The 27034-nt window shown below is 39.4% G+C and overlaps 1 protein-coding gene across 1 annotated transcript in view; it reads left to right on the top strand.

Moving 5' to 3' along the window:
* The window catches only part of MICU2 (mitochondrial calcium uptake 2), a 146235-nt gene that overhangs the window by 108036 nt on the left and 11165 nt on the right, over positions 1 to 27034 (top strand). The window contains exons 5-8 of the mRNA XM_084270255.1: positions 2406 to 2453; positions 6501 to 6583; positions 13605 to 13667; positions 20650 to 20747. Coding sequence (XP_084126381.1) covers positions 2406 to 2453; positions 6501 to 6583; positions 13605 to 13667; positions 20650 to 20747 — 292 coding nt within the window. The remainder of the gene's footprint in view (positions 1 to 2405; positions 2454 to 6500; positions 6584 to 13604; positions 13668 to 20649; positions 20748 to 27034) is intronic.

Genomic DNA, 27034 nt, shown 5'->3' with positions numbered 1-27034 from the left:
AGTCTGCCAGAAAGTGTAAGGCAGGCTGTGGATTTATATAAGGCACCCAGAAAAGTTTTGAAGAACAATCAAGAAATGTTTTTACACATTTTTGATGTTTACCTTTTTACCTATTTCATTATAGCAAACTTTCAATGAGCTTACAATCAGCTTACAATAAGAAGATGAAAACAGAGTCTGTGTCTTGCCTCTGCCATTCTTTGCAAGGTTCTTCTTTCCAGTCCTCTGCAGTTCGAGTGAACAGAGCGATTGTGCTTCTTCCTTGAGCCAATAAGCAGAATGTTACCTTTAAATTGGTCTTTTCTTTACATCCTACCATCTCCATATACATTTTACAGATTCTCTGCAGACTTTTATAAGGTACAATGTTCCCTGTCTTCCCATATAACTAAAACTCTCCAGGCACTCAGAATTTATATCTCAATTATTATGACAAACATAATCTGCCATGTTAATATCCTTTCAAATGCTTTGATAAAGATGTTTTTCTTACATGGCTCCTTTGAGTGTGTCATCTCTTCTTTTGTATCCCAACACTGGGCCCTCCTTGTTCTGTTTTATCCAGCATAAGCTGCTTGTCTTCACCTTCCAGGTCTTCCCTAGACTATCCCAGTGCAGCACATCTCAAGACAGCCAAGAGGCAGACTCCCGCTTCTCCTTGGCCAGTGATGCTGCCCTTCGTCGCTTGCTGGTTGAATTTTCAGACAGGGGATCTTTGTGCTGATACCATTGCAGTCCACGACTGGGAGGTGTTTTCTATACAGACTTGAGAAGTTACCTCCTTGTCTTCCTTTATTTTCTTCCTTTAAACATTCTTTTGCTGTATCACGCACAAAGCAGAGTTAGGGAGCAGGAATCTTGATCACTGTTCATCACACTGTTTGCTTGATTTCTCTTCCTCATCTATTTGCTTCTATCCATTTTTTTATCTTGTCTTATGCTAAGGTGTAGAAGCTAAAGAAAATTAGAGTAGGAGTTCTTTCTCTGGTTTTGAACTTATAGAAATCCTGGACACTTTGTGTAGGAACACAATTCCAAGTTTTACAGCAATGCAAATAATAATTTACATTCTTGCAATGGCAGTAACCTAAAACTTGTAAACAAAACTAAATCTTTGAAATTAAACGGTTATGGGTTTTTTATTTCTAGTGTATTGTATATCTCTATGGTGCTTGATAGATAATCCGGTGTATGAGGAAAGCTGAGATATGGAACCAGAGTGAGTTGGCAGCAGGATCAGCATTAGACCTGTCTTTAGCTAAGACTCGTTCTTGGATTTTTCAGACTCTCACATTCAGCAATTTAATATTTCTAAACTCTGGTACTTAAAACTTAAAGTGTTAAGTCACTATCTGAGGTCAAATACAAATGCTATTGGCTCTGGATAGTAATTTATCAGAAGTTAATTGTTTATCACTGAAGCTTAAGTGGATTCCTTATCTATCAATTAACTAAGTATAAATTATAAAAAATAGTTTATCTTTGCACAGATAGGCATGTTTGAACTTCATTATTTTAAGCAGCTTCAGCATTATACAATGTTTAGCTCACAAGTTAAAAGTAGCTCAGTTATTTTGAAAAGTGATTTATAAAAAAAGCCCTTTGCATTTTTTTCTCCAAACATTATTGCAGGGCAGATGGTTCAGATTCTGTTGTTTAACCACCCTCGTTATGCGCTCTCTATCTTTAGCTCGTACGCTCTATTTCGACACTATCGCATCTTTGTGTTTGTTCAGGCTTTTCACTTAAGGCGGCATTTCAAAGGAAAACACTGGAATTTTCCTTCAAAAGGGGGGGGGGGGGAAATACTTTCACCTTGTAGAAAGGACATGTTCCTATTTAAAAAAGAAAAGAAAAGGCAAAAAAAAAAAGCAAGAGCGGCTTCTTGGCACTGGGCCCAGCAGTACTATCAGCACAATCTAGCAGCTTGGCAGCTTTGCGTGTTGCCATGTTCCCCTTGAGAATTAGAGGGAAGCTATTCTTCGCCTTCACGAGCCTGCCAAAGGATGGAGGACTTTGATCCTTCGGGGTAACGTTAGAGTTGTTCTCCTCCCAGGTACTAAATGTGACAAAGCACATTTAATTTATTTGCCTTTTATATAAACATTGAATGTTTTCAGTGAGAATCCAAAGATTTAGTGTAGGCCTTTTACTAATACCAACTAAACCTTACGCTCTTGATTAGACGTGAATGTTGATGAATCTCTGGATAGGGAATTTTACCTTCAGAGCACTAAAAACAGAAGTAAAACCTTTATTAAATAATAACGTGGTTTACTTTAATAACCTACTTGAGATGGTGTTAAACTACATTTTTTATATTTATAAGATTTGATCTTTGGAGTTTTGCTGTTAAGTTTTGTGGGGGTTTTTTTGCAAGTCATTCTTTAACTCTTTTGTTTCAGGGTTGATATCTTATGCAGAGTACCTATTTTTGCTGACAATCCTTACAAGTAAGTACAGTATATTTAAAATACATATGCCTAAGTCCTCCATTACTAACAGCTTTCCAGGAACTTTGTCTGATATTTTTTAACTTCCAAATTTCTGTATAATAGTAAAATGTAAAAAACCATTGTATACAGAGTGATAAGGCATTAATATAAATGAATGTAACTTTAGTGGATGGCAACTTAATTCCATAGTGTCTTCATTGGTCCACAGCAGTTCTTTGAAGATCACGATAATCCCTGCACCATGGGATAGGTAAAGTCTTTGAAGAGACTTCGAGAAAGTAGAGACGTTGGTCACAGGACCACATAATACGGGGAAGTTCAGTAATTTGCCTTCTGGATAGGAGTTTTAGTCATTCTGGACAATGAGACATTAACACTGTAGCTCATGCAGTGGTGTAAAATGCTGTTGTGGTGTCTAAAAAATTGTTGCCTGTTATTCATGTGTTCAGCTGTGCAGTGGATAATATACATTAACAGCAGACTTAAGCTTTTTTATTATTTTTTAATCCTTTTTTGTTTTCTTCTGTCCCTTTAGACTTTATTTCTACCAGGCATTTTGCATGTATTTCTGTTCCCTCCTTCTCCTCCTTCCTTTTTCTCTGTCAGACATTTTTTTAAGAATTGTTTTCATGTGGGACTTGTTTTATCTGCAAACAACATGCTTTGTGCCGTGCCCACCACTTCCCTGTGCTTTCCTTATGTAGTGTAGGTGATGCTGGAGATTATCCCTATTTGAGATGTGTGCAAGGAGTAGTACACAGTGAGACCCATAGACTAGGAACAACATCCGTATGCATGTCCATCTAATAGTTCACGTGCAGCCTTGTTTGGCTGACTTACACTGGTGTAACAAGGGACAAACCCAGGCATGTCAGGTCTCTTGGTGTCAGTGGGTGGGGAAAAGAAGGAAGGAAGCATTCGTTCTTGTGCCAGTGGACTGTGAATGCTCATCACTTCCATGGCTGCAAGGAGTATAGCAGGGGCTTAACCAAATGGACAAGTTTCCCTTGCTTTTGAGATACACTCTGTCACAGTGTAGCAAGAACAAGTAGTGCTGGTCTCCAGAGTCCAGTCTTCACAGTCAATAACCCTCGGTACACACCTCTCACACAGTTTAGGTAGAACTTTTACAACTCATGTGATTTCTCAGCAGAACTGCATTACTTCCTACCAGGAACTTCAACTATAACATAGCATTACATAGTATATATAGATTAGTATGACCTATTTACCATACAAATATGCTGTTTCACCAGTAGTGACGGTGCTACATGCAATTTGCACGTGACTTTACACCATTGTTCCTGTGTTTTAAAATCAGAAATGAGTCTAGCCCAGTTAGAAAGATAATCTAAAAATACTTGCTGTAACTCAAAGAAGAGGATTTTTTTTCTAAAAGCACAGCCACATTATAACTTCAGAAGAATACCTTAGTTAAAGTTGCAGAAATAAGTGCCAGAGATTATATTTCTTTAAAAATCTGTGGCAGCCAAAAGTAAATTCATGCTGATTTATTGGCTGAAACAATTAGAAAATTGAAGCAGTATCAGAGCAAGTTGTTCCACTTCTCCAGACAATCAGGTAACATTATTTTTCACAGAATTTATATAGGAATTTATTGAACTGCAAAAACAAAGGCACCTTTTGATGCAGGATAAAAATGCAGTGCTAATGTCCCTGCTTTGGTTACACAGAGCGTTATCATACCCATCAGTTTGAAAGCAAATGTCAGCAAGCGTTAGTTCCTCTGTCTTTGCCTGACAAGTATCCTATGTCAGTCAGCCCTCAGTTATACAACCTGTCTCTCTTGCTGGTGAGAATTTATGCAAACTTTCTCAAAGCAACCATTAATATTTAAATTACTTCCTAAGTCACCAGCAGAGCAATGGTGAAATGGGGAAAGAGTCACCAGGTTTCCAGAGTCCCAGTTCCAGGACAGGGCTGACCAGGTCATGATTCCTATCATACAAGAGCACTATCTGTAACACCACTGGACTTGAAAATGTAGTTTTGCAGCAAAGGCCTTATTTTGTCCCCTGTGTTGCCCTTTGCTGTGTGCCTTGTTTTATTGTTATCTTTTCTCTTCCAGTGCTGTACATTTTTCCTATTTCCCATGTTCAATTTTCAGCAATTGGTTACTGGAAATGCTGGTGAAGGAGCCCAGGAACTGAAATTGTCACCTTGACTCAAAGCTTCGCTTCAGTTAGCCAGTCACACAAGTTGAGAGCCCGGTCAGTGTAGGGACGGTTGCAGGGGAACCCAAGACTAACCTGCACTCACTGCTAAGATGAAGCTCTTCTGTTCAGATTTTGGAATTCTGCCTGATTCTAATTAAATACAAATATATCTGAGGTAGTCTTTGAACTATGCTTATTTTACGAACACATACCTTAGGGGTTACATCATATCAGATAAGTATGTCATCTCTGAACAGTATAAGCAGCTTTAGGTCCTATATTTTCAGTAACAGCTCTCTTATCTGAAAATTGCAATGCAGATGGTATGAATTACTATTATATACATCAATTACTTTTATTCTCTAAATATGTTATAGGATAGACTCTTCTTGCTTTTGTACTAGTAACACAAATCTAGTGTGACTCATTTCCATGGAAAGGAAGCCAGGTTTGATTATTATGACACAGTTGCTGGGGAAGGGCTCTGCTATGCAGATTGCAGTGGTATTTATAAAATATCCCTGCATCACAAGGTTGCTCCACAGAGAGCATTAGTCGGCTGCTGAAGATGTAGTTATTTCCAAAATGTAATAATAGTACTCACTGTAACCATCTTGTTATCTCATTAAAAGAAACAGAATATTTCTTTAATTTGTTCCCTTTGCAGAAATATTCTCAAAAAAAAAAAAAAGGAAGCAAGCTTTGCAGGATGGTGCTGGAATAATATGTTTCCAAAAGAAAAACTCTGAAGGCATTGGAGTTTTTTAGAGATACTGCTTCACTGCCCTCATGAGTCCAACATTGTTCTTGGAAACACGAATATATTCTGGAGACGATTAGTCCGTGGCTTTCACGTTAATGCCTGACTTGACTGGGTTGTGGAATTAATTCACCTGCTCCAGAAATCACTGGGTTACGTTCTTGCTACTGCAGTGAACTGTAACTACATCTCAGCAGCATGCTGCTCCTGTGTGGGCTTGCTAATGAGCAAGGCCACCTCCGGTAAGCAAAGTAAGATCAGGAAATTGTGGGAAGGAGCTCAAAACACACTGTGTTTTTATAGTGCCTGCAAGACTCAGAACTCATTATGGGTTTTTGTGTTGAAAAGAAACATCCACTCAGTGAAGGAAATACAGGGTCAAATTGTATAATATTCCCCAAAAAAAATCAGCTTGATGGGAGTCATACAAAACATACTTTTGTCCAAAAAGGCCAGAAAGAGTGGTTTATTACTTCTCAGTAACATTTGAGTACATTGTTTAGGGAGGGAGGAGAAGGGAAGGAAAAGAAAGCCTGGGGCTACCACAGCGGGAACCGAGAGAGCTGGCCATGGTTGCAAGATCAGGCGGTTTGCTGGGGAATATGCGGGAAGACTCTGGATACTGGGGTACAGTCATGCACACCAGAAGTACCTGAGGGGTACACTACCTCTTTCACGCGGTTTGGGAATAATTGCTACTTTCTCAAGGCACTTTCTAGGTCTTCTCACTTGAGCTCTAATAAACAAGGCAGAGCTAGACTTCAGAAGTGGCATGGGCATATGGAGACATCTGTAGAGAAGATACAGGACCAGGACAATAAGACATTTTCACAGTCATAGGGATCAGATGGACATTCGTGGCTCTACTTAGGCACCACTGGCATTTCTTGCTGTGCCATCACATTAATTACCCCTTGAAATGGTAGTAAAAAGGCGTTTTAAAAGTTTACTTATACTGGAGGAATTACATATGGTTTACTGGAAATAGCATGTACGTGCATAACAGTGGAGAGCTGAACCATAGGCAATATTCCTTGTGCATTAAATATTTAAGTATTAATGTGTGTGTGTGTGTTTACAATAAAGATCTTTGGCAACTCTTTGCAGAACCCCAGACTGGATTTCAGATTGCCTTTAAAATGTTGGATACAGATGGCAATGAACAAGTTGAAAAGAAAGAATTCTTTAAGGTAATTCTATTTATATGTATATTAATTGCAAAGCATTTAAATAGTTCCATGGGTTATAATTGCTAAGTGAAGATTCATTAAAATCTTCAAGCCTATTTTTCAGTCCAATCTGTGATCACACACTTACTAAAATACTGTGTGTGAAAAGAGCATGTACCAAAGCATTGCTATAGAAGCACTTCTTATATTTGAACCCCCTTCTATAAATGTTGCCTTTGACTTGCCTCTCAAAATCTGCTACGGAGAAGGTAGGTGTTGGTGTACGTCCCTTAATCCCATTAGGCAATTCAAATAATCATCTGCAAAAGTCTTTTATTTTCTAAATATTTTGAATAGTTGTGTTAATTCACTGTCATCTCTTGGCTTTTATTAATTTTGTTTGCTGTTGCACAGATTTTTTACCAATTCAGTTTGGAGAGTAGCAGCAGTTTTTCCCATATTTTGTATAAAGCATGGGCAGAAAGGAAGATGCTTAAAAAGTGAAGAAAGTCTTGCTCTGATTTTTTAAAGAAGAATAAGCTTAATTATATAGCTTATTCAACTTTTAAGTATTTAACAGGAGACGGTTAACAAAATACTTCTTGTCCAAAGTTGATTTGGACTAACTGGACTAACTAATTGGAAATTACATCATTTTTAATAGGCTCCCTCAGCTTAATTCATAGAATCATAGAATGGCATGGGTTGGAAGGGACCCCAAGGATCATAGAGCTCCAGGTAGGGCCACCAACCTCCAGGCTTGGATCTACACAAGGTTGCCCAGGGCCCCATCCAACCTGGCCTTGAACACTTTCAGGGATGAATCGTTCATTCCTGTCGGAGGTGACTAGAGAAACAAGCTGAAATGGCTACTACAATACAAATTCCTTTCAGTCACTAGGATAAATATGATTGTTAATGCAACAACTCTAGAGAACCACAGAATCTTCTAAAGATGCACCTGTTGATACAGAAATTACAAAAAAAAATATTTACATGTACTTCCATAGCCTTAAACTCTGAATTACTGATACAATATCTGTTGGCATTTTTTTGCACAGGTAGCAGTTTTTTCAGTGAATTGTCTTTTAGGAAGATTAGAATTGATCAATTGTATTTGAATATATTTTAAAAACTACTTTTTGATTTGGTAGCCCTATTTGAAAACAATACTTGAAATGAGATCGTTCCCCAGGATAACATCCCCAGCAGCCCCTTCCCTGAGCCTGCAGGCGCCTGCAGCAACATTTGTTGCTACACAACATCTTTGAAACTTGAACAGTTTGCTCTGTTAAACTGTTAATTATTCTCTGATTAAAAATAAATCAAATGCTAACCAAAACCTTTATTTTTAACCTACTAAACTTGGTCCCACCCTAGTGAATTGTTATCAGAGCAGCAGTGCCCCCGTCACCAAAATATGTCTGTGTTGGCTGTATTGTTCATGTACAGAACAGTGTGATACAGGGGAAAGTAAGTCCTTAAGCACAAATGAACATGTTCAGCCTATAGTGCCTCTGCACCAAAACGCTGTGGTAGCAGTGCTTCCTTTAAATACCTGTGGTGTCAGCTAAGCAAATGAGAGCACAAGTCTCTTTGGCAGGTGTACAGTATGTCATATATTTAATATCCATTTCAGGTAATTCTAATTGAATCAGCCTGTATGAACAACAGAAAGTCATCAAAAGTAGAGGTGAAAACATTATATAAATCATTAAAAATAATGTGATTCCTATAGAGGCAATCAAATTAAAGGAAATTATTCTAGTCAGACTGTTACTTTGCATTTCCTTTATGGGCTGTTTTGATAAATTAATACAGAGTGGTAAAATAAACCCAGACAAATTGCAGTGTCAGCTCTTAAGAATCATTAAATTCAAAGCAGTCTCACAGAATGCAACCTATTCAAAAGATGAGTTCTCCCACATGACTGTTTATTTAAAATTAAAAGTGGTGACTATTTTAAAGCAAAAGTAGATTTTTATAGGTTGGGGTTAAAAATAAAACCTTTGCTTTGTAAGAATATGGAAAAATGGGTGTGCATTAGTCTCTGTACACTCTAGTTCTGTGTGCATCATAAAAAGCTTCTGTGTATCTAATAAATGAGGAGATTGTGTGGCTACTCTGCCACCTCTCTTGTCCCGCTTGGCTTCTCAGGAAAATATGTCTATTAGTTGTTTCAATATAGTTAGTTCAATATGTCAAAGTAGTTGTTTCAATTGTCAACTTCTATTAGTTGACAGTAATATCAGGAAACATATGTAAGGAAAAGGTACTGGAAAACAGTAGCAAAGAAACAGTGATTAGGAAGCAGTTATTCTAAACAGAATGTGATTAGAAAAAAAATTTCAGTGTTACTTCCTTCTCTTGCTTTTTCATCTCCACTGATTAGACATCTGTGTAGGTCTCTATCATCTTTGACAGGTCTTGGAGAACAGGAGAGGTGCCTGAGGACTGGAGGATAGCCAATGTCACTTCGGTCTTTAAAAAGGGCAGGAAGGAGGATCCCAGCAACTATAGGCCAGTCAGCCTCACATCTGTCCCTGGAAAGGTGATGGAACAGCTTGTTCTGGATGCCATCACCAAGCAATTAGAAGAGAAGAAGGTCATGAGGAGTAGTCAGCAGGGATTCACCAAGGGGAGATTGTGCTCTACCAATCTTACAGCCTTCTATGATCTCATCACTGGCTGGGTGGATGGAGGGAGAGCAGTGGATGTCATCTACCTTGACTTCAGCAAAGCTTTCGATACTGTCTCCCATGACATCCTGATAGCAAAGCTGAGAAAGCATGGGATAGATGAATGGACAGTGAGGTGGGTTGAGAACTGGCTGTCAGACTGAGCTCAGAGGGTGGTGATCAGTGGAGCAGAGTCTGACTGGAGACCTCTGACTAGCGGTGTTCCCCAGGGCTCGGTGTTGGGTCCAGTCCTGTTTAATATCTTCATTGACGACCTTGATGAGGGAATAGCATCCACCCTCAGCAAGTACCCAATGATACAAAGCTGGGAGGAGTGACTGACATACAGGAACACTGCGCTGCCATCCAGAGAGACCTGGACAGGCTGGAGAGCTGGGCAGGGAGAAACCGGATGAAAGCAAGTGTAAAGTCTTGCACCTGGGAAGGAACAACCATTTGTTTCAGTACAGGCTGGAGGCTGATCTACTGGAGAAGAGCTCTATGGAGAAGGACCTGGGGGTCCTGGTTGATGACAGGTTGGCCATGAGCCAGCAGTGTGCCCTGGTGGCTAAGAGAGCCAATGGGATCCTGGGGTGTATCAGGAGGAGTGTGGCCAGCAGGTCGAAGGAGGTGATCCTCCCCCTCTACTCTGCCCTGGTCAGACCCCACCTGGAGTATTGTGTCCAGTTCTGGGCTCCCTGGTATAAAAAAGCCAGGCATCTCCTGAAGAGAGTCCAGAGAAGAGCTACAAAGATGATTAAGGGCCTGGAGCATCTCCTGTATGAGGAAAGGCTGAGTGAGCTGGGACTGTTCAGCCTAGAGAAAAGAAGACTAAGGGGGGACCTTATTAATGTTTATCAATATCTTAAGTATGGGATGCAGGGGGAAATGACCAGCCCCTTTTCAGTGGTCTGTGGAGACAGGACAAGGGGCAGTGGCTGCAAGTTGGAGCATAGGAAGTTCCACACCAATATGCAGAAGAACTTTTACCCAGTGAGGGTGCCAGAGCCCTGGGACAGGCTGCCCAGGGGGGTTGTGGAGTCTCCATCTCTGGAGATATTCCAGCCCCATCTGGACACCTGTCTGTGCAATATGAGCTGGGGAGCTGCTTTGGCACGGGGGTTGGACCTGATGATCTCTTGAGGTCCCTTCCAACCCCTATGATTCTGTGATTCTACATTGTCAATCTAGACTGTAAATTCTTTCAGTTAAGAACTTTGCCTTTTAGTTTGCAAAATGTCCATCATTCTTAGAATTACATATATCTCAACTCTCACATGTTACTGGATAAAGAGACACTGGATGTCTCAAGAATCGTTCAGGAAAGGGAGAAGGGTGACAAGCAGGCTCTACCCAAGACCTTAGTGCCTGCAGCACATGATGGAGATGGGCTCGTCAGACCTCAGTGGCTCAGACACTGAAGCAGTGTGAGATGCAGGGGTTCCCAGTAGATTCACTAACATAAATAAATGTTCAGGAAAGATCTTGAACACAATTCCATGTTTTGAAGGAGAGAGTTTATCTTGTCCTCCAAACTCTTTCCATTTCTACACATTTTGCTCCTTTCCATTAGGAGTTAAAAGTCTGTCCTTTCCTAAGGACAGACTCTTGTTCTCTCTCTGTCCAACTTCTTTGTATTCAATCCAGCCCATTTCTAATTTCTGCTTTATCCATGTTTCAGTGGTAAACAGTCATAGTGTAAGAGACATTTCAGTATGAGGGCCCAGAATCACAGCAATCTCTGTTTTGAAGTGGGCATCCACAAGGATTTGTTGCTTTGCCCTGCAACTTCAGGATGAAGATGTGGTAGAAACAGCATGTTCACAGTCGTTAGTTGCCATCTTTTAATTAGCCCCTGCTAGAGCGCAAAGAATTATTTCTAAGTCACATTATCTGCAGCTTGGTGAGGACAGTAAGATGCTTGTGTGAGCTCTGCACTTATAAGACATTCACACAAGACTTGGTGAGGGGGATTTCCAGACATGTGCATGTAATAACCCATGCACATTAATCTGAGACCTCCCATCAAGAATTAAGGCTACCAGAGATCCCAAAATCCCCAGCAAATGAGGAATTTCCCTAACTCCATCCTGATGAAAGATTTCTAACTAAAATTAATGACAGTTAAAACTATCTTGAATGGAAGTGGGTAGTTCTGACAGCACATGCTGGAGCAATCTGATTTAGACTTTCTAAATAGATTGTCTCGGTGCACTTGTCCTGGACAGCAGATATCACAAAAAAACCCTTTGTAGAGGTTCATATAGTGCTGAATGAACCAGCACCCAACCCAACTGTCAGCAGTTGTGGTGGTTTGGTACAGAACTCCTCTGCTCTCCTAGAACACCCACCAGCACTGACTCCTGTTAAACAACTGGAAAATGCAAAATCACCTTATTTTTTTTCCTTTTTTTAAAGGCTGACACAGCCTTCGTGCCAGCTCTTGTCTTCTTCAATAAAGATTACTTCTTACTATGTCTTTAGTAAAAAGGCATCAGTTGTTCATAATAGGTCTCATTATCTTTGAATTAGTATTTCCCAGTGATGACCAGATGCAAATATTAAATAAAGACAAATGTTATGTGGAGCAGTTGAGTATTAGAGCCCATTTCTCGAGGGCAGAATTCTTCTCCCTCTGTGAGGAGGTGCTGCACTGTGCTGGAAAAAATTCTGCAAACTATTGGAATTAGTTTCAAGCACAGTGTTAAGAAACAATAAACTAAATTTTCCAGAACACTTGTGAAAAAAAAAATAAAAATTATACTGTGTGTCTGCACTCTTTAGTAGTCTCTGCAGATTGTTTTTTTAAGAGTCATTTAAAAATAAAATCCAAAAGAAAAAATTATGTTTTTTCTTGCTTGGAAAGTATTTGCTGTTGTATTTCTTTTGTGTGAGGAAAAGATGGATTTTTCTCAGGTGAGAAAGTGTTTTTATCCAGAGTTTTATATTGCTGTTTTGCTATGAAGAAATTCATAATGCTACTCCATTGCTTTGTAAGTGATCAAAACTAAAAAGAATGTGGAAAAAACTTGGAAGAACTAGCACTGTTTAATTGCCTTGTTGTACAGTGTTTATTTTGATAAATACTATCAAAGCATGCCATTCAAAAAATAATAAGAAGAAAGAACTAACCCAAGGAACTGAAAAAAATGGGGCTATTGAAAAACAGTCAAAATTTGAAAGCCAAGGGGAGACCTTTGGCAAGACAAACAGCAGATTTCTTCCTTCTCACTAATTGTCAGCCCACATTCTGTCTCTGAACAACATAACAGACAAAGCAAAATAAAATAAGGCCCCAAGAAGAGATCTGAACACCCCACAAAATATAGCTAGGCAAACTCTGGTCATGGATATGTTTTTTTCCAGAGTTTTAATGGACAAGGTGAGGAATTACTCAAAAACATTTAGGCAGCAGATCAGCAGCTTTGAAAACCCTGAGTTTTAAAAGTGCCTTTCCTAAAGTCTCCAGATGCAGAGTAAATGGTGTAAGTCTGTACCTATGCCTGAAATGTAATAAATCCCTTGTTCTTTCATTTCTGCTGTCCTTTTGAGGAGTCATGCAAATGTTTGTGAAAGGTAGGTGTACCTTGTGCTGTGTTAAATCACTCATTCTTATGGCCATGTTGACCTCCCCACCTAAAATACAGTCAAAGAAACACATGAGAAGCTGTGAGTTACTGCACTTTCTATATTGCCTTGACACTCTACTTGGGACAGTGAAAGTTATGTTTTTAAATAGGAGTCATCTCAGTGCTTCTAAAAATCTTCCTAGCTAACTAAAACATTCAAGATTTATTTCTGTGTGAGGTGGAGGGGAAAATCAAACCACGTTCTGCTTAATGCCAGTTCTGAAAATGCATTTGCTTATTTAATTGTTACTTGCATAGTACCTCATTTGAACAGGTATGTTTTTCGTGTCTAGATCATGTCTGTAGCAGAACTATGTAAAGCTGTCTAGGAGGACAGCATGAAAATCACAGGATAATTTTTCCTTCCCAAATAATACCTTGATACTATACCCCTGAGTTTCAGAATCTTAGGAGTGAATGCTAAGCTTCTAGTGCAAGAAAATCTCTAAAAAAGAGTTAGCACTCTACACTACAAGAGATAGATTCATATACTGTGCTTGGCTATATTGACTGCAGTAGATAAGACATTCCTGGGCAAAAATGAGTCTGAATAGCAAAATAACCTGAAGCCTGCAAATATTTTCATGTGACTAGAGAACCCTGCAGGAACATAGTGACTTCATCATTCAGAAAAGGTGAAATTAAGGCAAGTATCTGAAAAAGGAGACTCTTGTAAGACCAAATTTGTAACTTCCTTGTGTTTTGTTTTTTCTTTTCATGTTCTAACAAATGCAGCTACAGAGAATCATTGGGAAGGAAGATGATTTGAAAATGGTCGGAGACGAAACAGTATTTCGGGTATGACATAAAGTTACATTTTTCTTTACAAAAGCATTGCCCTATTTCCCATGAACTTGTAATTTTTTTCCAGAGTTTTTAGATAAGTTTATAAGCATTCCTCTTAGTGTCTCAGTTAAAGGAAAGTGGATGATTTTTCAACTGCTGTCTAACTGGAGAAGAAAAATGTCACTTCTGAGTCTCTGATGAAAAGTGTGCAGTTCCATTGGTTACTTTCTGTAAGCCTCTGTTTCAAAGTAACATTGTATGTATGAAAAAAATGGAAAAAAACTGCCATATGAAAAAAGATGGCTTTCTAAACAGAAATTGATAACTTAAATTTACCTAAGAGCGGTGCTGCAGTAATATCAGCTTATTCTGGGTTGGTTTGAAATGTGGTTACTGTCACTGAGATGACAAAAGCAAGGATTACTTTAGTTAGGTCCACATCCAGGAAGAAATGACCTAGATGCAGACCAGAAGAAAGAATTTTAGTATATTATCATAGACTCTGGTTTGGCTTGGAAGGGACCTCAAAGCCCATCCAGTTCCACCCCCCTGCCATGGACAGGGACACCCTCTACTAGCCCAGGTTGCCCAAAGCCCCATCCAACCTGGCCTTGAACACTGCCAGGGAGGGGACAGCTACAGCTTCTCTGAGCAATGATCTTCCAGCCTGGTTAGAAGTTTCACTTGGTTGCAGACCATTAGCAAATGGCAAATACATCTCATCAACAAAAGGGACAGGTAAATTCTTGCTCTCTTCTGGCTGTTTTCCCCTGAATCCTGCCACTGCAGCCCACCTTCTTCCCCAGGTGGAGTCTTAGCCACCTTGTCTCTTCTTCAGCCTGTAGTAAAAACAAAGACAAGATATTCTGTAGCCTGATGAGATTGAATGAGACTGAAAGCAGAGAGGAGGAAATCCTGGGCATACCAAAAACACTTTAGAAGCTGATGAACCAGGGGAAGGAGTGGGAGATTATAGATGGATGATCTCCATCTACTAGTATAAGGTGCTGTCTGTATGAGCAGCACTACTTTTGTTGCATGCTTAAATTAGAAGGATATTTTTCACACTACAAACTTGCTTCCAGTGATAAACTGAAAATGGGTAATTAAGCATAGGGCAGCGGCTGCTCTTGTTGGAAGCATTCAGTAAGAAATCTATACAAAGCTCTGCTTTATAAACCTATTGTACATCAGCTCATGGTCCATCTCATGCTTTTTCACCTTTAATATTTGCTAGGCACAAACAAAAACTGTCTCCTGATGCATAAAGGTTTTGCTCCCTCAATATGCTTCCAGAGTTCAGTTAAAAATTGTTTGACTGACTAAAACTATCTCCTTTTTTGAATCTTTTCATCAATCACCAGATTAAAATAGCTGGGATTAATAGGATTGTCTGCTCCTCAAAACCAATTTCAATTGAGACTTAACTACCATGACAGTGAAAGAAAAAAGGATCTTTATTCTGCATGAATGCACAGATATAGTATAAAATTTCCAGAGAAACTTTGATACAGTTGGACAGATGTAGTTATAAACACATAAGCTTACTGGGAGCTAATTAAATACCTGAGTCTGAATGTCTCTATTTTGCTTCAAATTTGGTCTTCAGAATTCTTCATTGAGGAAAATCTGAAGTTATTGTAACCAGAAAATATTATTTAATACGGTTTCTTAGCAGATTATAAATGGAATTATAGTCTGTTCAAAAGAAGAATTAAATAGCTTTGAGGAGTACAGCTAACTTGAAATTTTTCTGGTCTCTATATTTCTTACTTGACAAAGCCCAAATTATGTGAATATGTTAAATCCTCTAATGTGCAACAGAAATGTGTGTTAGACCATATCATAAAGGATGATGAGTGCTTGCAGGAATCTTGTCCAAGGCTAATATTAATATTCCTCCCCAAAAAGATGGTGTTATTAATCTGGTCACCTCTCAGTTCAGATGGCATAATGCACATTTTTGCTTGACCTGTCTGTCTTCTTCAAGATAAATGCACGCATTTTGGTTCAGCAGATTGACACTGAGTTCTGCTGAAAAGCTGTGAGATACTTTCAGTCAAGGAGCACTGCAGTGTTCCTGCATGCTTTAAAGGAAGCTCTCCAGGCAGGTAAAACCTGCAAAGAACCAAGCTGTGTGGATTCAAAATGTTAAGATACTAAAAAGCTGCAGGGTCATTGTTTTACCTCACAGAGAAGGAAATTATTTCATTCTTCCACGTGATCTGATGACATTATAGCTTCAAGAGAGACAAAGAAACGTGTTTCTTTACATGTTTCTGGGTACCTGCTCTGCAAGGACATTGAATTTGGTTTGGGTAGCGTAAGCCTCCCACAAAGAATTAATCCAGAAACCCATTGTGGTCATAGCAGCATTGCTTTGCACTGCACAGATGTGTGAGACAAGGCTAACAGCTTAGTCTTTGATATTTAACCTCCTCTGAAGCACTTCAGATTCTATAGCTAGAGAAGCCAGGTAATGTTGTGGGTTCCTGGCAGGCCAGGGAAGGCACACAATTTGGCTTTGCACTAACAGTTCTAGTCCTTGATTCAAAAGAGTCTGGTCCTAATCTCTGAAGGCTACCTAGTGCCTTAGCTTGTAAAATTAACTGGGATAAACTGGAAATAGTGCACGTGAACATGCTTAGTTGGCCTTTTGTGATAACTGAAACTTGGGATGGCAGCCTAAGCATGGACTGCCGAGGGACACAGTTGGACAGAGGGGCAGGGGAACTGGTCCCAGGCCATCTGGATCAGTTTTAGTGCCGGGAGCAAGGAGTTTTACACATGCTGAGAATGCTGTGCTCTGCCTTTGAGGCCAAGTCCACAGCAATAAAAAGAATGTGCTTCACTGACAGTCCTACCTCCTGAGGAGAGTCCTCATTTTGGATGCTCTACTTTTGGTGAGAATTAATATTTTTAAAACACAGCATGAGAGGGGGGCAGGGCCTGAATTCTTGTGAGGGACTGTCCCAAAATGTGTAGAGAAGCTGCTGTTCCCAGCTGCCAGCAGTGCATCAGCCAGCCAGCCTCAGGCTTCACAGTACAACAGTGCCGTTCCCTGGCTGCTTGACACAGCAGGATCCGGTCTCTCTGAACCTGTTGGCAACAAGACTAATTTGAACCTGTTCCTATTTTTGGAGTAAAGCATCTCCTACATTTTCTGCTCCCAGATTAGCTTTAGCCCACTTGGCTGGAAACCATTTTTATCCTGTACCTCCTTATGAACTGATGCAGAACTGTGGGTGACACACTGAAAGCTGAGGAAATCCATGAAGCTACATGTCCTTCCTTGCTAAAGGTGCTGACAGTACAGCATAGCGATTCCATGGCATTAGTTACCATAAAAGAACGACTGATCCTCGGCTAATAGGACTGCTGGTTGTTTATTGCTAGAAAATTCTCCATGGGGTTTCTTCTCAGGTACTCTCTGTTATACCTTCTGTAGAAAACAACCATGCCCTTTACCGTGTCTGTGTCAGACACGATGTATTCTTGAATCCTACTTCTTAAGACAGTGCCTTGCAAAACATTAAAAACTTTATTATGGATTTGCATGCTTAAAGCTGATTCATCATAAAATGATATATGTTCATTCTGGCGTCCATTTGAGGCTGCCTGGGCTTTGCCAAAAAAGACTACCTTTGGAGATCTAGATCTCCCAGTCCCACTAGCTTATCTGTTCGCAGTTCTTTTGACTGGCTGTATCTGGCAGGATTAATTTCATGAGGGATACACCTTTTAAACCATCTTCCCAGAACTGAGTTGTAGGAGACTTTAAAAATGACAGAAAGCTGGATGTTCATGAGCAGTGTCTGAGGCTAGGCTGCTTAGATTGAAATCTAGATTGCCTCCAAGGATAGAAGCCTGGCATGATGTATTGACTGATCTAACAGCTGAAAAACAAAGAGCATTTCAGAGAAGTGGACTCAGAAAAATTTGCAAAGATTTAGTCTTCCCTTTGGGAAGATTTGAGACATCACTAGGGAACAGAAACTAAGATAAGTTCCTCTTGATCCTCCTCTATTTTCTGCCCCTATTCTTCACCTATTCACTGTCCTCCTATCGTAACTAAAAAAAAAAAAAAAATCCAAAATATGTATTATTTTTCTAATTTCCATTGAAAAAGGCATTGCATGGCAAATGCCATCTCACAGGAAGCAAGAATGAGAGCAAGGAACATATTACAGATTTTAATCATGATGAATGCTTTCCAGTCATGCCTCAGGCAAATTCTGCAATGAAAGGTGGTAAGAAATCTAGAGACAGTAAGTCTATTAACATTTCAGATGAGTTTGGAAAATCAGTTAGGTACATTATTTGGAAAATCCTGTCTCACTGCATGATAAGTTTCTTCTCAGAGGCACTTGTTGCTACTTGCTGCGGTATCAAGTCCTAAATGTCAGAAGCTCGATGGGGAGCTGCAGGATTAGGTAGGTCTGTGCCCATGACTCAGTGTTTGCAGCATCAGGCTTCTGTGTTAACAGTGTGTGTAATAAGGAATAAATGTTGTGTTATCTGATCTTGCTTAAAAAGGAATAATTGCATAATTCAGCAGTTCGTGGTGGTTTTGAAAAGTGTACGAGGTGTTAATATTACTCTAGGAAAATAAGCCTGGGTTTGTAATATCTACACAGACTTGTGTGGCATCAGAGCTTGGTCTTGGGGATTCCTTGTGATTCAGTGGGCCCTGGAACATGTCTGAATTCCCCAGCTGAGATACGTGGTCCCTGCCCCATCCTGTGCTTGTATCAAGATGAGACTCAGACCATCCCCATCCTTTCTTCACTCTGCGCCTCAGCTTTCTGTAAAGCACACATCCCCAAACATGCTGTGGTGCCCACTTCCAGGGCTGAAGCTACCAAATATACCAGGATACAAACTTTCACTCCAATAGTAGCTCTGCAACTAAAAGTTACCAGTCTTGAACCTTTTTATGGCTCCAGGATTACGTTACCATTTCATTCTCATTGCTGAGAGAGACATTCCAAATCTAAGTTATTCTTTTACCTGAGCTCAGGTGGGTGAGGTGGTGTAAATATTAATAGAGCTCTCATTATCTTCTAACAAAGATTTGCCATGTCGGTGCTAATTTATACAGTTCAGCAGCAAATGCTCCTAATGATTCTGTGGACAAAAAGGAATTATGTACTAACATGTACTTTAATAGCAGTAACCCTAGCAAAAGCAGAGGTTTTTTATTTTACCCTTAAGCTGTAGTCTCTGTGGTCTCCTATTGCATATTCTGTTCAAAAAATGTACTGTTTTGTAGCTTTAAAATACATTTAACTCTCACTAACATAGGGTCTGGACATCTGCCAATTCCACTTCGGAATTTTCAACCGATAAAGAGGGTAGCCCAACAAGTAGGTGCATATTTGTTATAAATCCAGGGATAGGCTTTGTCATCTTAGATAAGATGAGATAGGATTGTTTGTATGTCTTCTTCTAGCTTGTAACTACAGAAACATGAATGAAAGAAAAAACTTTCTATCACTGACTTAATTTTTAAAAGGCTGTATTAGACCTTGGGTTTCAGTTTGTTCTCATACAGCACTGATTTTAATATGGAGTAATAAAATTGGAAGCATTAGATTGCACAGTCATGAGTTCACTTTTTAAAATTACATCAGCAAATTCATTTCTTGCATTTTTCAATTCCCTCTTAAACGTGTAAGCAAAAGCCACAAAAAGCAGATCAGATTCTCACTGCAGTGAAAAATATGTGGATTCTTCTGTGTTTCTTTGTAGAAAGCTCTGCATCCTGACATAAATAGTTTGGGTTTGAATTTCAAATAAGCATGCATGAATGTTTGACTTCTGACTTTTGAAAAAGCATATACCAATGTTTATGCATCAGTCTTCACAGTAATCTGAAGTATTGAAACCTTAGAAGGATGGATCTTGTGGGTATTTAAATATTCTTTGCCTGCAGTTAAATGATAAAAGTTTGATAAGTACAGTTTGCATATAGCTTGAGAAGTTGTGTTTTTTCCTCAGTTCACTCATACGTAACTCGTATCGCCGGCATTTAGAGAATTGTACCTTGCAATAGGAATGAGGAATGTTCCCTCTTTAACTGTGAAATAACTGTGTCACATATGCAATAAGCATGAAACACACAGTGGACTAATGGGACTTGTTATTGACGATGCTGAAAGCTAAATAACCATTAGTATTAAATCTTATGAATAGACTCTTGTCTTTCATCTTACCTCTTCAACCAGATAAAAGACACAGAGGCTATTTAGATGTCATAAGAATAGTTTGTTGAAATCCCTATGGACTTACCCAAAAAAAAAAAAATCAACCCTCTCTTCTTGTTGCTTAGTGTTTTGTTGTGTTCAAAGAAATGCCAGTGTGCTAGTGCTGAAAGAAGAATAGAAAACCAGCATTATGTGTGGTTTTAGGCTTGTTAAAGGTGAAATAATGTGCATCCTTTCCCTGCAAAAATCTCTTCATCAGATTTTTAAAAAATATACAGAAAAATCACTAACATTGGAAATAAGCCTTGTAAGACTGTAGTGTAATCAAGCACCATGAATGTTTGAATGTTTCTATTTTTGTTTCTTAGACTGCCATCAATGTTTTTAAATTGTTCTAACAAATCAGAAATACCTGACTCAAAACTTTCTGACAAAGTTGTCAACTTTATTTAGAGCCTCCGTTCACCTAAGCATGAATGTTTGTAAAGATTTAACTAGCAACCTGCTCAGTTCTAATAACAAAATGCATCAAAGGTTGTTGTAGATTGTACTCATCTTTCACACAGACTGTTTAGAAGCAGAACATGCAATAATGCACTGCTACTGGTTGATGTGGAAGAATTACTCAGCTCTGAGATCCTGTGTAATAGCTTTGGGAACAGTAACTAAATTGCAAGTATCTCTTGTGAAAGTCTAATTCAAATAAATGTTTCTAGATGTGTGGTGAATAGATATTAATAAACATACAATGCATTTAACAATTAATCATAGAGTTTTTTGTTTTATAGGGAGCAGAACTGGAAAGCTCTGATGTTAATACCATGTTGCTGGTACATTTCTTTGGGAAAGAAGGAAAGAACAAGCTTCGCTATTCTCAGTTTTTCAGGTACATTTTTAGCCAGCCAAGCCTAACAGCAACCACCCTACTCCTACCCCTCTACTTTGCACCAACACTGGCATTAATCTGACCTCACACTGAGCTGATTCAGAAAGTTAAGCAGGTAATTCAGCAGGAGATTATTCCTGATTTTGCATGATTACATTTCTGGTTTATCTCCTGGAGTCTGCTGTCTGTAGGAGGAGCTGAGCACCATGATAACTCCAGAGCAGCAATGGGCCTGGAGGCTGTGAGGGTTGAGAATGCCATTCTTGGCAGCTGCATGGTGGCATACCTTGTCAGTATGATTCTTTGCATATTTTTCTTGATCAAATCACAAAAAAGTGACTGCTAATCAATTCAAAAAGCTTTTCTGAGCTGAGACTCTCCCCTCCCTGTTACAACTGTCATGGTAGGCTACAGGCAACTTCTCTGCTTGCTTCAAATTCCAGCTTCTGTTGAAGCGTTACTTGTGCCTTTGTCTTTACCCTTTGAACTAGTCTTGCAGTGGGACTATGCAGATACTTCCTGGCACTTAGATGAGAATTGATCCTGATGGTAAACACCACATCAGGCTGAGACTGCAGTGGAATACCAAGTGGCCATTATTCCTGGAAACATAGTGCTGTAAGCTTTGCAAAATCAGAAGTTAATAGAAAGTTTTAAGACTGGTGTAGGCAGTTTTATGTGTCACATACATGTCAGAAAGATGGTGTAATCCTTGTCTGCATCAGAGCATGAAGTTCTGCCGTGTTTTTCAACTTGAAAACCCAACCAGGTATTAGCTGTTAGTCTTTTGATTGGATGAGATTCTTTCTTCCAATGTGTATTTCAGTCAGTAATGATGACCATCACCTACAAAACTTCATAGCTTAAGTGGTTAAAACTCTCTGTTACTTGGGAGATCAATTTCTCCCATTAGTATGAACTCCAGACACATCTTGCTATGCGAACTTGAGTTCAGAATCCAAATGCACAGTCTGTCGTTGAGATAAATGGAAGTTAAGTGCCTAAATACCTGTGTGAATCTTGACAGGTCTGCTAGCACATCAAGCAAAGATTGTCTACGTCTGTATTACCTTTTGTACAAAAATAACCAGTCATTTACAGACTGCAAAAATAAATTAGGATAATGTGTTTTATTTCAATTTATGTTCAGAAGCAGAGATTCTGTATCAGCCTTCTTAAAAATGAATGTTGTTGCAATCAGGAGAGGTTTCAGGAAAGCCAAAACAGAAAAAGAAGGGTGGACATTTTTCTAACTCTAAGAACTTTTCAGCTCCACTGGCTCTGGCACACACCAGTCTTCAAATAAACAACCTTTCCCTTTTGAAGACCTTGACTCAATAGCAATCTAAGTGAGTAAAGTAAGTTTAAGATACCTCCAGCTCCCTTTTCTATAAATACCATAGATCGTCTCAATGAAACAAAAGGCAGAGAGCACCAGTAAAAGGTTGTGTTTGCATATACAGTGTAAACTGAAAAGCTTCAGGTTTTAGATAAAATCCTACACTGACCCAACGAGGCATGACATTGATGAAACTATGTACCTAGCACATTCAGAACGGGCAGGTTAAAGACCTTTGCCTACCACACAGATAGAGGCCTGTAATCAAAATCAAACTCCCACATCTTGCTCTTAAAATTTGTGGGATAAGTGTAAGGTTTAATGCAGGTAATTTTTCAACAGTGGCAGTTATGTTTCGTAGGGCTGGAATGTGCCTCTTTATCACTGCATAGACACTCCATCTCAGTTGCAACATGACAGTGAAGTTTGTTTAACATGCAGAAAGGTGAATAAAAGGATCACTGTCTTTTTAACCTGTGTGAAGATATCACCTTTCACATGATTTTATTTGCAAGTAAATCAAGCACATCATTTCTAGGTTCCTATTGTTCAGAGAAAATGTGATTTCTATCTGATGGCCTCTCATAACATTTTACCTTACGCGGGAAGCTATTGTTGGCTGTTTGATCAAAGTGCCACGCTGTTTTTACAAGAGATGACTGATGAGCTGTACAGACATAGATCATTGTCAAAAGCAGAAAATAATGATGATAAATGCTTTTATCATTTTCCAAGTTCTTGCCTAGAAAGCTTTTCCATTGATCAGTGTAGTAGCTAGTAGAAAGTAGGGGTGATTAGGTTTGATTAGGACACACTAAAACTTGTCACATTAGTTAAATACACAGATCTTGCTCTGCTGTAGAGACCTTGAAACTAAAAATAAATTAAAACAACCCAAGGCAGGAATTTTTTTTGGTGACATTTCACTGGACTTACATGGGAATTCAGAAAGCTGAGACTAGTGTTCTCACCTCATTACCTACATATATTTTCCTCATGCTTCCTCCTTTTCAGGAGGGAAAAAAAAGGATTAAAAAATCCTTTTGTAAGTGTGCAACCATCTGTATCCACACATACACCAGCCACGTCCAACCCTTTTAGCCTGCAGTCCAAACATTTAGAAAATGTCAGACAGCCACAGTCAATATATCAGGGCCATCAATTTGCCCTGTTCCCCTTCCTTTGCATTCAGATGGCTCACAGAAAATGGAAACTGTCTACATCTCTGGAGGCAACATGGAGCCGATGTAAGCCTTGTGACTCCCTTCCCACTGCCCCAGACACAGGAGGCACACTGAGTGTAGGGAGCGAAGATGGTTAAGCATGCTGTGCTGCCTCTTTCTCCAGCTGCTGCATGATCCTTGGGAAATCATAGGTAGGTGATACACACAGGACAACCTCAGGCTGCTTTTTACCAGGTGTAAAGAATGAGACCATGAAATAGAATATTTGATCACTTTCCAGCCTTTCTTGGGCTGCTGGGAGTGTGGAAGTAATGAAATAACCCTGTCCTTGGTGTTTGGTGACACCAGTGAAGCTCTTTTCTCACTATCCTCCAGAATACAGTCAAAACAGCAACCAAAGCTGCTCCTTTTCATTCTCTGCTGAGCAGCAGCGTTGGGACTCCTGCTTTGTTCAGCAGCTTCTCCTGGGACCGCTTAGAAGGTGTGGAAGCAGACCAGGATCCATGCCATCCTACACTCTTCCTATATTAACAAGGTGGTTTTGGAGATCTTAAGGTAGAAGTCAAGGAACACATGTCCAGCACCACTGTGATACATGATTTCTTGCCAGCTGTATTGTTCTTAACTTAAGGACAATATGATAATTCATAACTTGAAAAGCAACAGCTCCTTTCTTTGGCAATAGTTAGGAAATTTAAATTAAATTATTCTGGAGTATGTTTACATACATCACTAGTAAAGGTGTTGCCTCCTAGCCAGATTCAGATGGAATCATTATCCTGCTGGATCAGTTTAAGAAAATATAAAGCCTAAAGTCATGTAACAAAATTGGGTGGATGTAATCTTCTCAGAAGATCTGAACAAGTTTCTGTTTCAGATGACCACCACTCAGTTTCACACCTCAACAGCAAAGTCTAATACCAGGACCCATCTTAGAGAATGTCAGATTTCAAACCTGAAGCCTGAAGTTCTTTGGGATTCCAGGCTTTTTGTTCTTTTGCATTGGGGTTCCCCTGGTTTTTAAGACATAAGTAATTTTTGATCTTCCAAAAATATTTCACTTGTGCTTTAATTTCCAGGTATATTGTATTTTTATTCTGACTAGAAGACTGTTCTGATTTCTAGGTATAGCAAGTATTTCTTCTTGATAACCCCACTGGGGTTTTTTCCCTGAAAAAAGTCCCTTCCGGCTTTTGTTTAAGTATATCTAGTCCCAAATAAAAGATGAGACAGAAATTCACTCCCTAAACAGTTTACAGCTGCTATTTTTTTTATATAATCTGTCCCCAAGCGAACTTCAATCTCTCACATTCTCTTTAAAGGGGGGGAACAGACAAAAAAAGTGCAGGGAGTTTGGAGAGGATATTAAGAAAACTTTCTGAGTGTTGTATTCTTTCCCTGGGATGACTTACAGAAAAGTGTTTCCCAGGATGGTGAAACACTGGGCATCTTTTAATCATGTAAGGAAAGTGAACTTTTCAGATCCAGTTTCAGGCATTTTCTGACCTGATCTGTTGCTTCCAAATTTCTCATCAGTTAATGGAATTTTGCACCAGAAATACTCTTTAATCATAACTTCTTTTTTATTTTCTGCTGTAGCTTGAAGGTGACAAATTGTATTGCCATCACAAGACGTGCCTTTTCCCTACCTGTCTTGTTTCTTTCCTTTGGTATTTTGAGTGCCTCAGTATGTGTCACTTCAAACCTTCCATATACAAGACTCATGGTCGAGGCTGAACCACACCACGAGTGCTGACGTTTTTCTGGTGCTGTTCTGTGTTTGTGCCAACATATGGGTGCAGAATCTCTTTCAGGCAGCATCGTCAGCCAGGAGTGCTTTTGATGTGATGATTGCTTGTACTTTTTTCAGAGACTTTCATCTAGGGATTTGGAAATAGAGTATGATTGCCTTCTTATTTGTCTCTATACTTACACCTGTATCTGTGTATCTATGTATATAGGGCCCTAACACACTTAGAGATTATGTCTCAAGCAACCAGGATCAGACAGGGAATTGGAGACAAGAACAAAATCTGACTTCGTAATTGCCTATTCCTATCATAACTGGATCTGAGTATTTCCCAAGTACTTAGTAAAGATGTTGAGAAGAATCTTTGTTTCTTTCTTTCCTATATACTATATTTGTTTCTGCAGAATGCTTGTAAATGAAAGTGGGTAGTTTGGGTTGGAAACCCTGAGGACAGTAAATCAAAGGGGGGGTTGCCTGTAATTCTGAAAGTAGTGAGGTCGATGAACTGTCTTATTGCTTGCAAAACTGAATCTGCAAGTGTACATCTAAGTGTTCTCTAAAGGTTAATGGTTAAGCCCTTATTGGATCTTCTATATTTTGTTTTGAAAGTCCGATTGCAAAAAGGCAACTGTGTGGCAGGTTTGCAACAGTCTTTTGGTGCAGACAGGGTTACCAAGTCTTCAGAAGTATCCAAAGAGGACCTGAAGCCGAGTGTGGATGCTGGGGTGGCATATCCACCACTATCATCAAGTTCATTTCCTATAAATCAGTGTGACAAGAACTGGCCAGTTCTTTATTAGTGTTAAAGTTCTGCACAGACTTTCTGTTCATGTCAAGATGTATGGGAAGGAAAACTTTCCCTAAACTTTCCTTCTGTGTTTTATTCTACTTCTTTGGGTGCCATAAGAAATACAATGCTGGCACATCATTGCAACACCTCAGGTTGGAGGGAGAATAGCTGCATTCCTGAGGTCTCCCCATTTTCACTACTATTAAAGCTGAGTTGCCAAAAAGTCTTGAAAGATGCCCTTTTTTATAGTAGAGTACATTACAAAATGAGGGATAAACCCTGATAAGGTTTCTGGATGCTGTTGCAATGCAGTAACAAATTTGGCCATTGGTCTTTCATGTGAGTGTTTTAGAGAACATGGATAAAACAGGCTTAAAGTACTGTCTGTTCCCAGCTTTTTCCCCATCATATAAATTTATTGTTTGCCTTTCCTTCTTGTTATTTGGAAACTTATGGCTTGCTTTTATTTTAAAGCTGCAACAGCAGCTTGAAAATTACACTCCCAATGTACTTTTGAATTGTAGAGCATATCTACCATAAGAATCCTGGCCCTGTAGTTAAATTCTGGCTCCCTGTCCAAGCTTCCACTGGCTTTGGGAGTTTTATTCCTGTGCTTGTATTTTCCTGATATCTGGAGAAATTTTTGGGGAATTTTCATCTGAAACTCATGGCCCTGGGATCCAGAAGATACAAAAGCGAGTATCCCTGGTGGTGTCTTGGCATTTAAGTATTAAGTTTTACTTCCTAACCAGAAAGTTATTTTTAATAACTTTTAATAACTTTCTCTTGGATTAAAAAAAAAAAAGAAAACTCATTAGGATTTTTAATTCTCACATCTGGGAATAAGAGTGACCTAGAATGCTGATGTGATGATTCATAGTATTTTAATTTTTGTAATATGGGAGATCTTAAATTGCTCATTTCAGCTGCTGGCCCAAGTAGCATTTAGTTCAGCAGGAAAGCTTCCCACTCTGGCTTGCCAGGAGCAAGCCCACAAGTTGAAATTAAATTTCTGTCAATTTTTTTGTACCTAAAGAAGTAATACCTGCTCCCCTCCCTAATCTATGTGGTGCAGCAAGATATGTGGCTGTTGTGTCATGGGGAGGATGCAGTGTCACTGCCCCAAAGCAACCAGGGAGGGCAGGGACAGGCAGTGGAAAACCCACAGTGGGGCTGGGGAAACACACCACTGCCTTTGCTGTCTGACTGGAAAAGGGTGCAGAA

This window comes from Gallinula chloropus, assembly GCF_964237585.1.
Source record: "Gallinula chloropus genome assembly, chromosome: 1".
In the NCBI taxonomy this organism is placed as follows: Eukaryota; Metazoa; Chordata; class Aves; order Gruiformes; family Rallidae; genus Gallinula; species Gallinula chloropus.
This window is presented reverse-complemented; position numbering and strand designations above follow the sequence as displayed.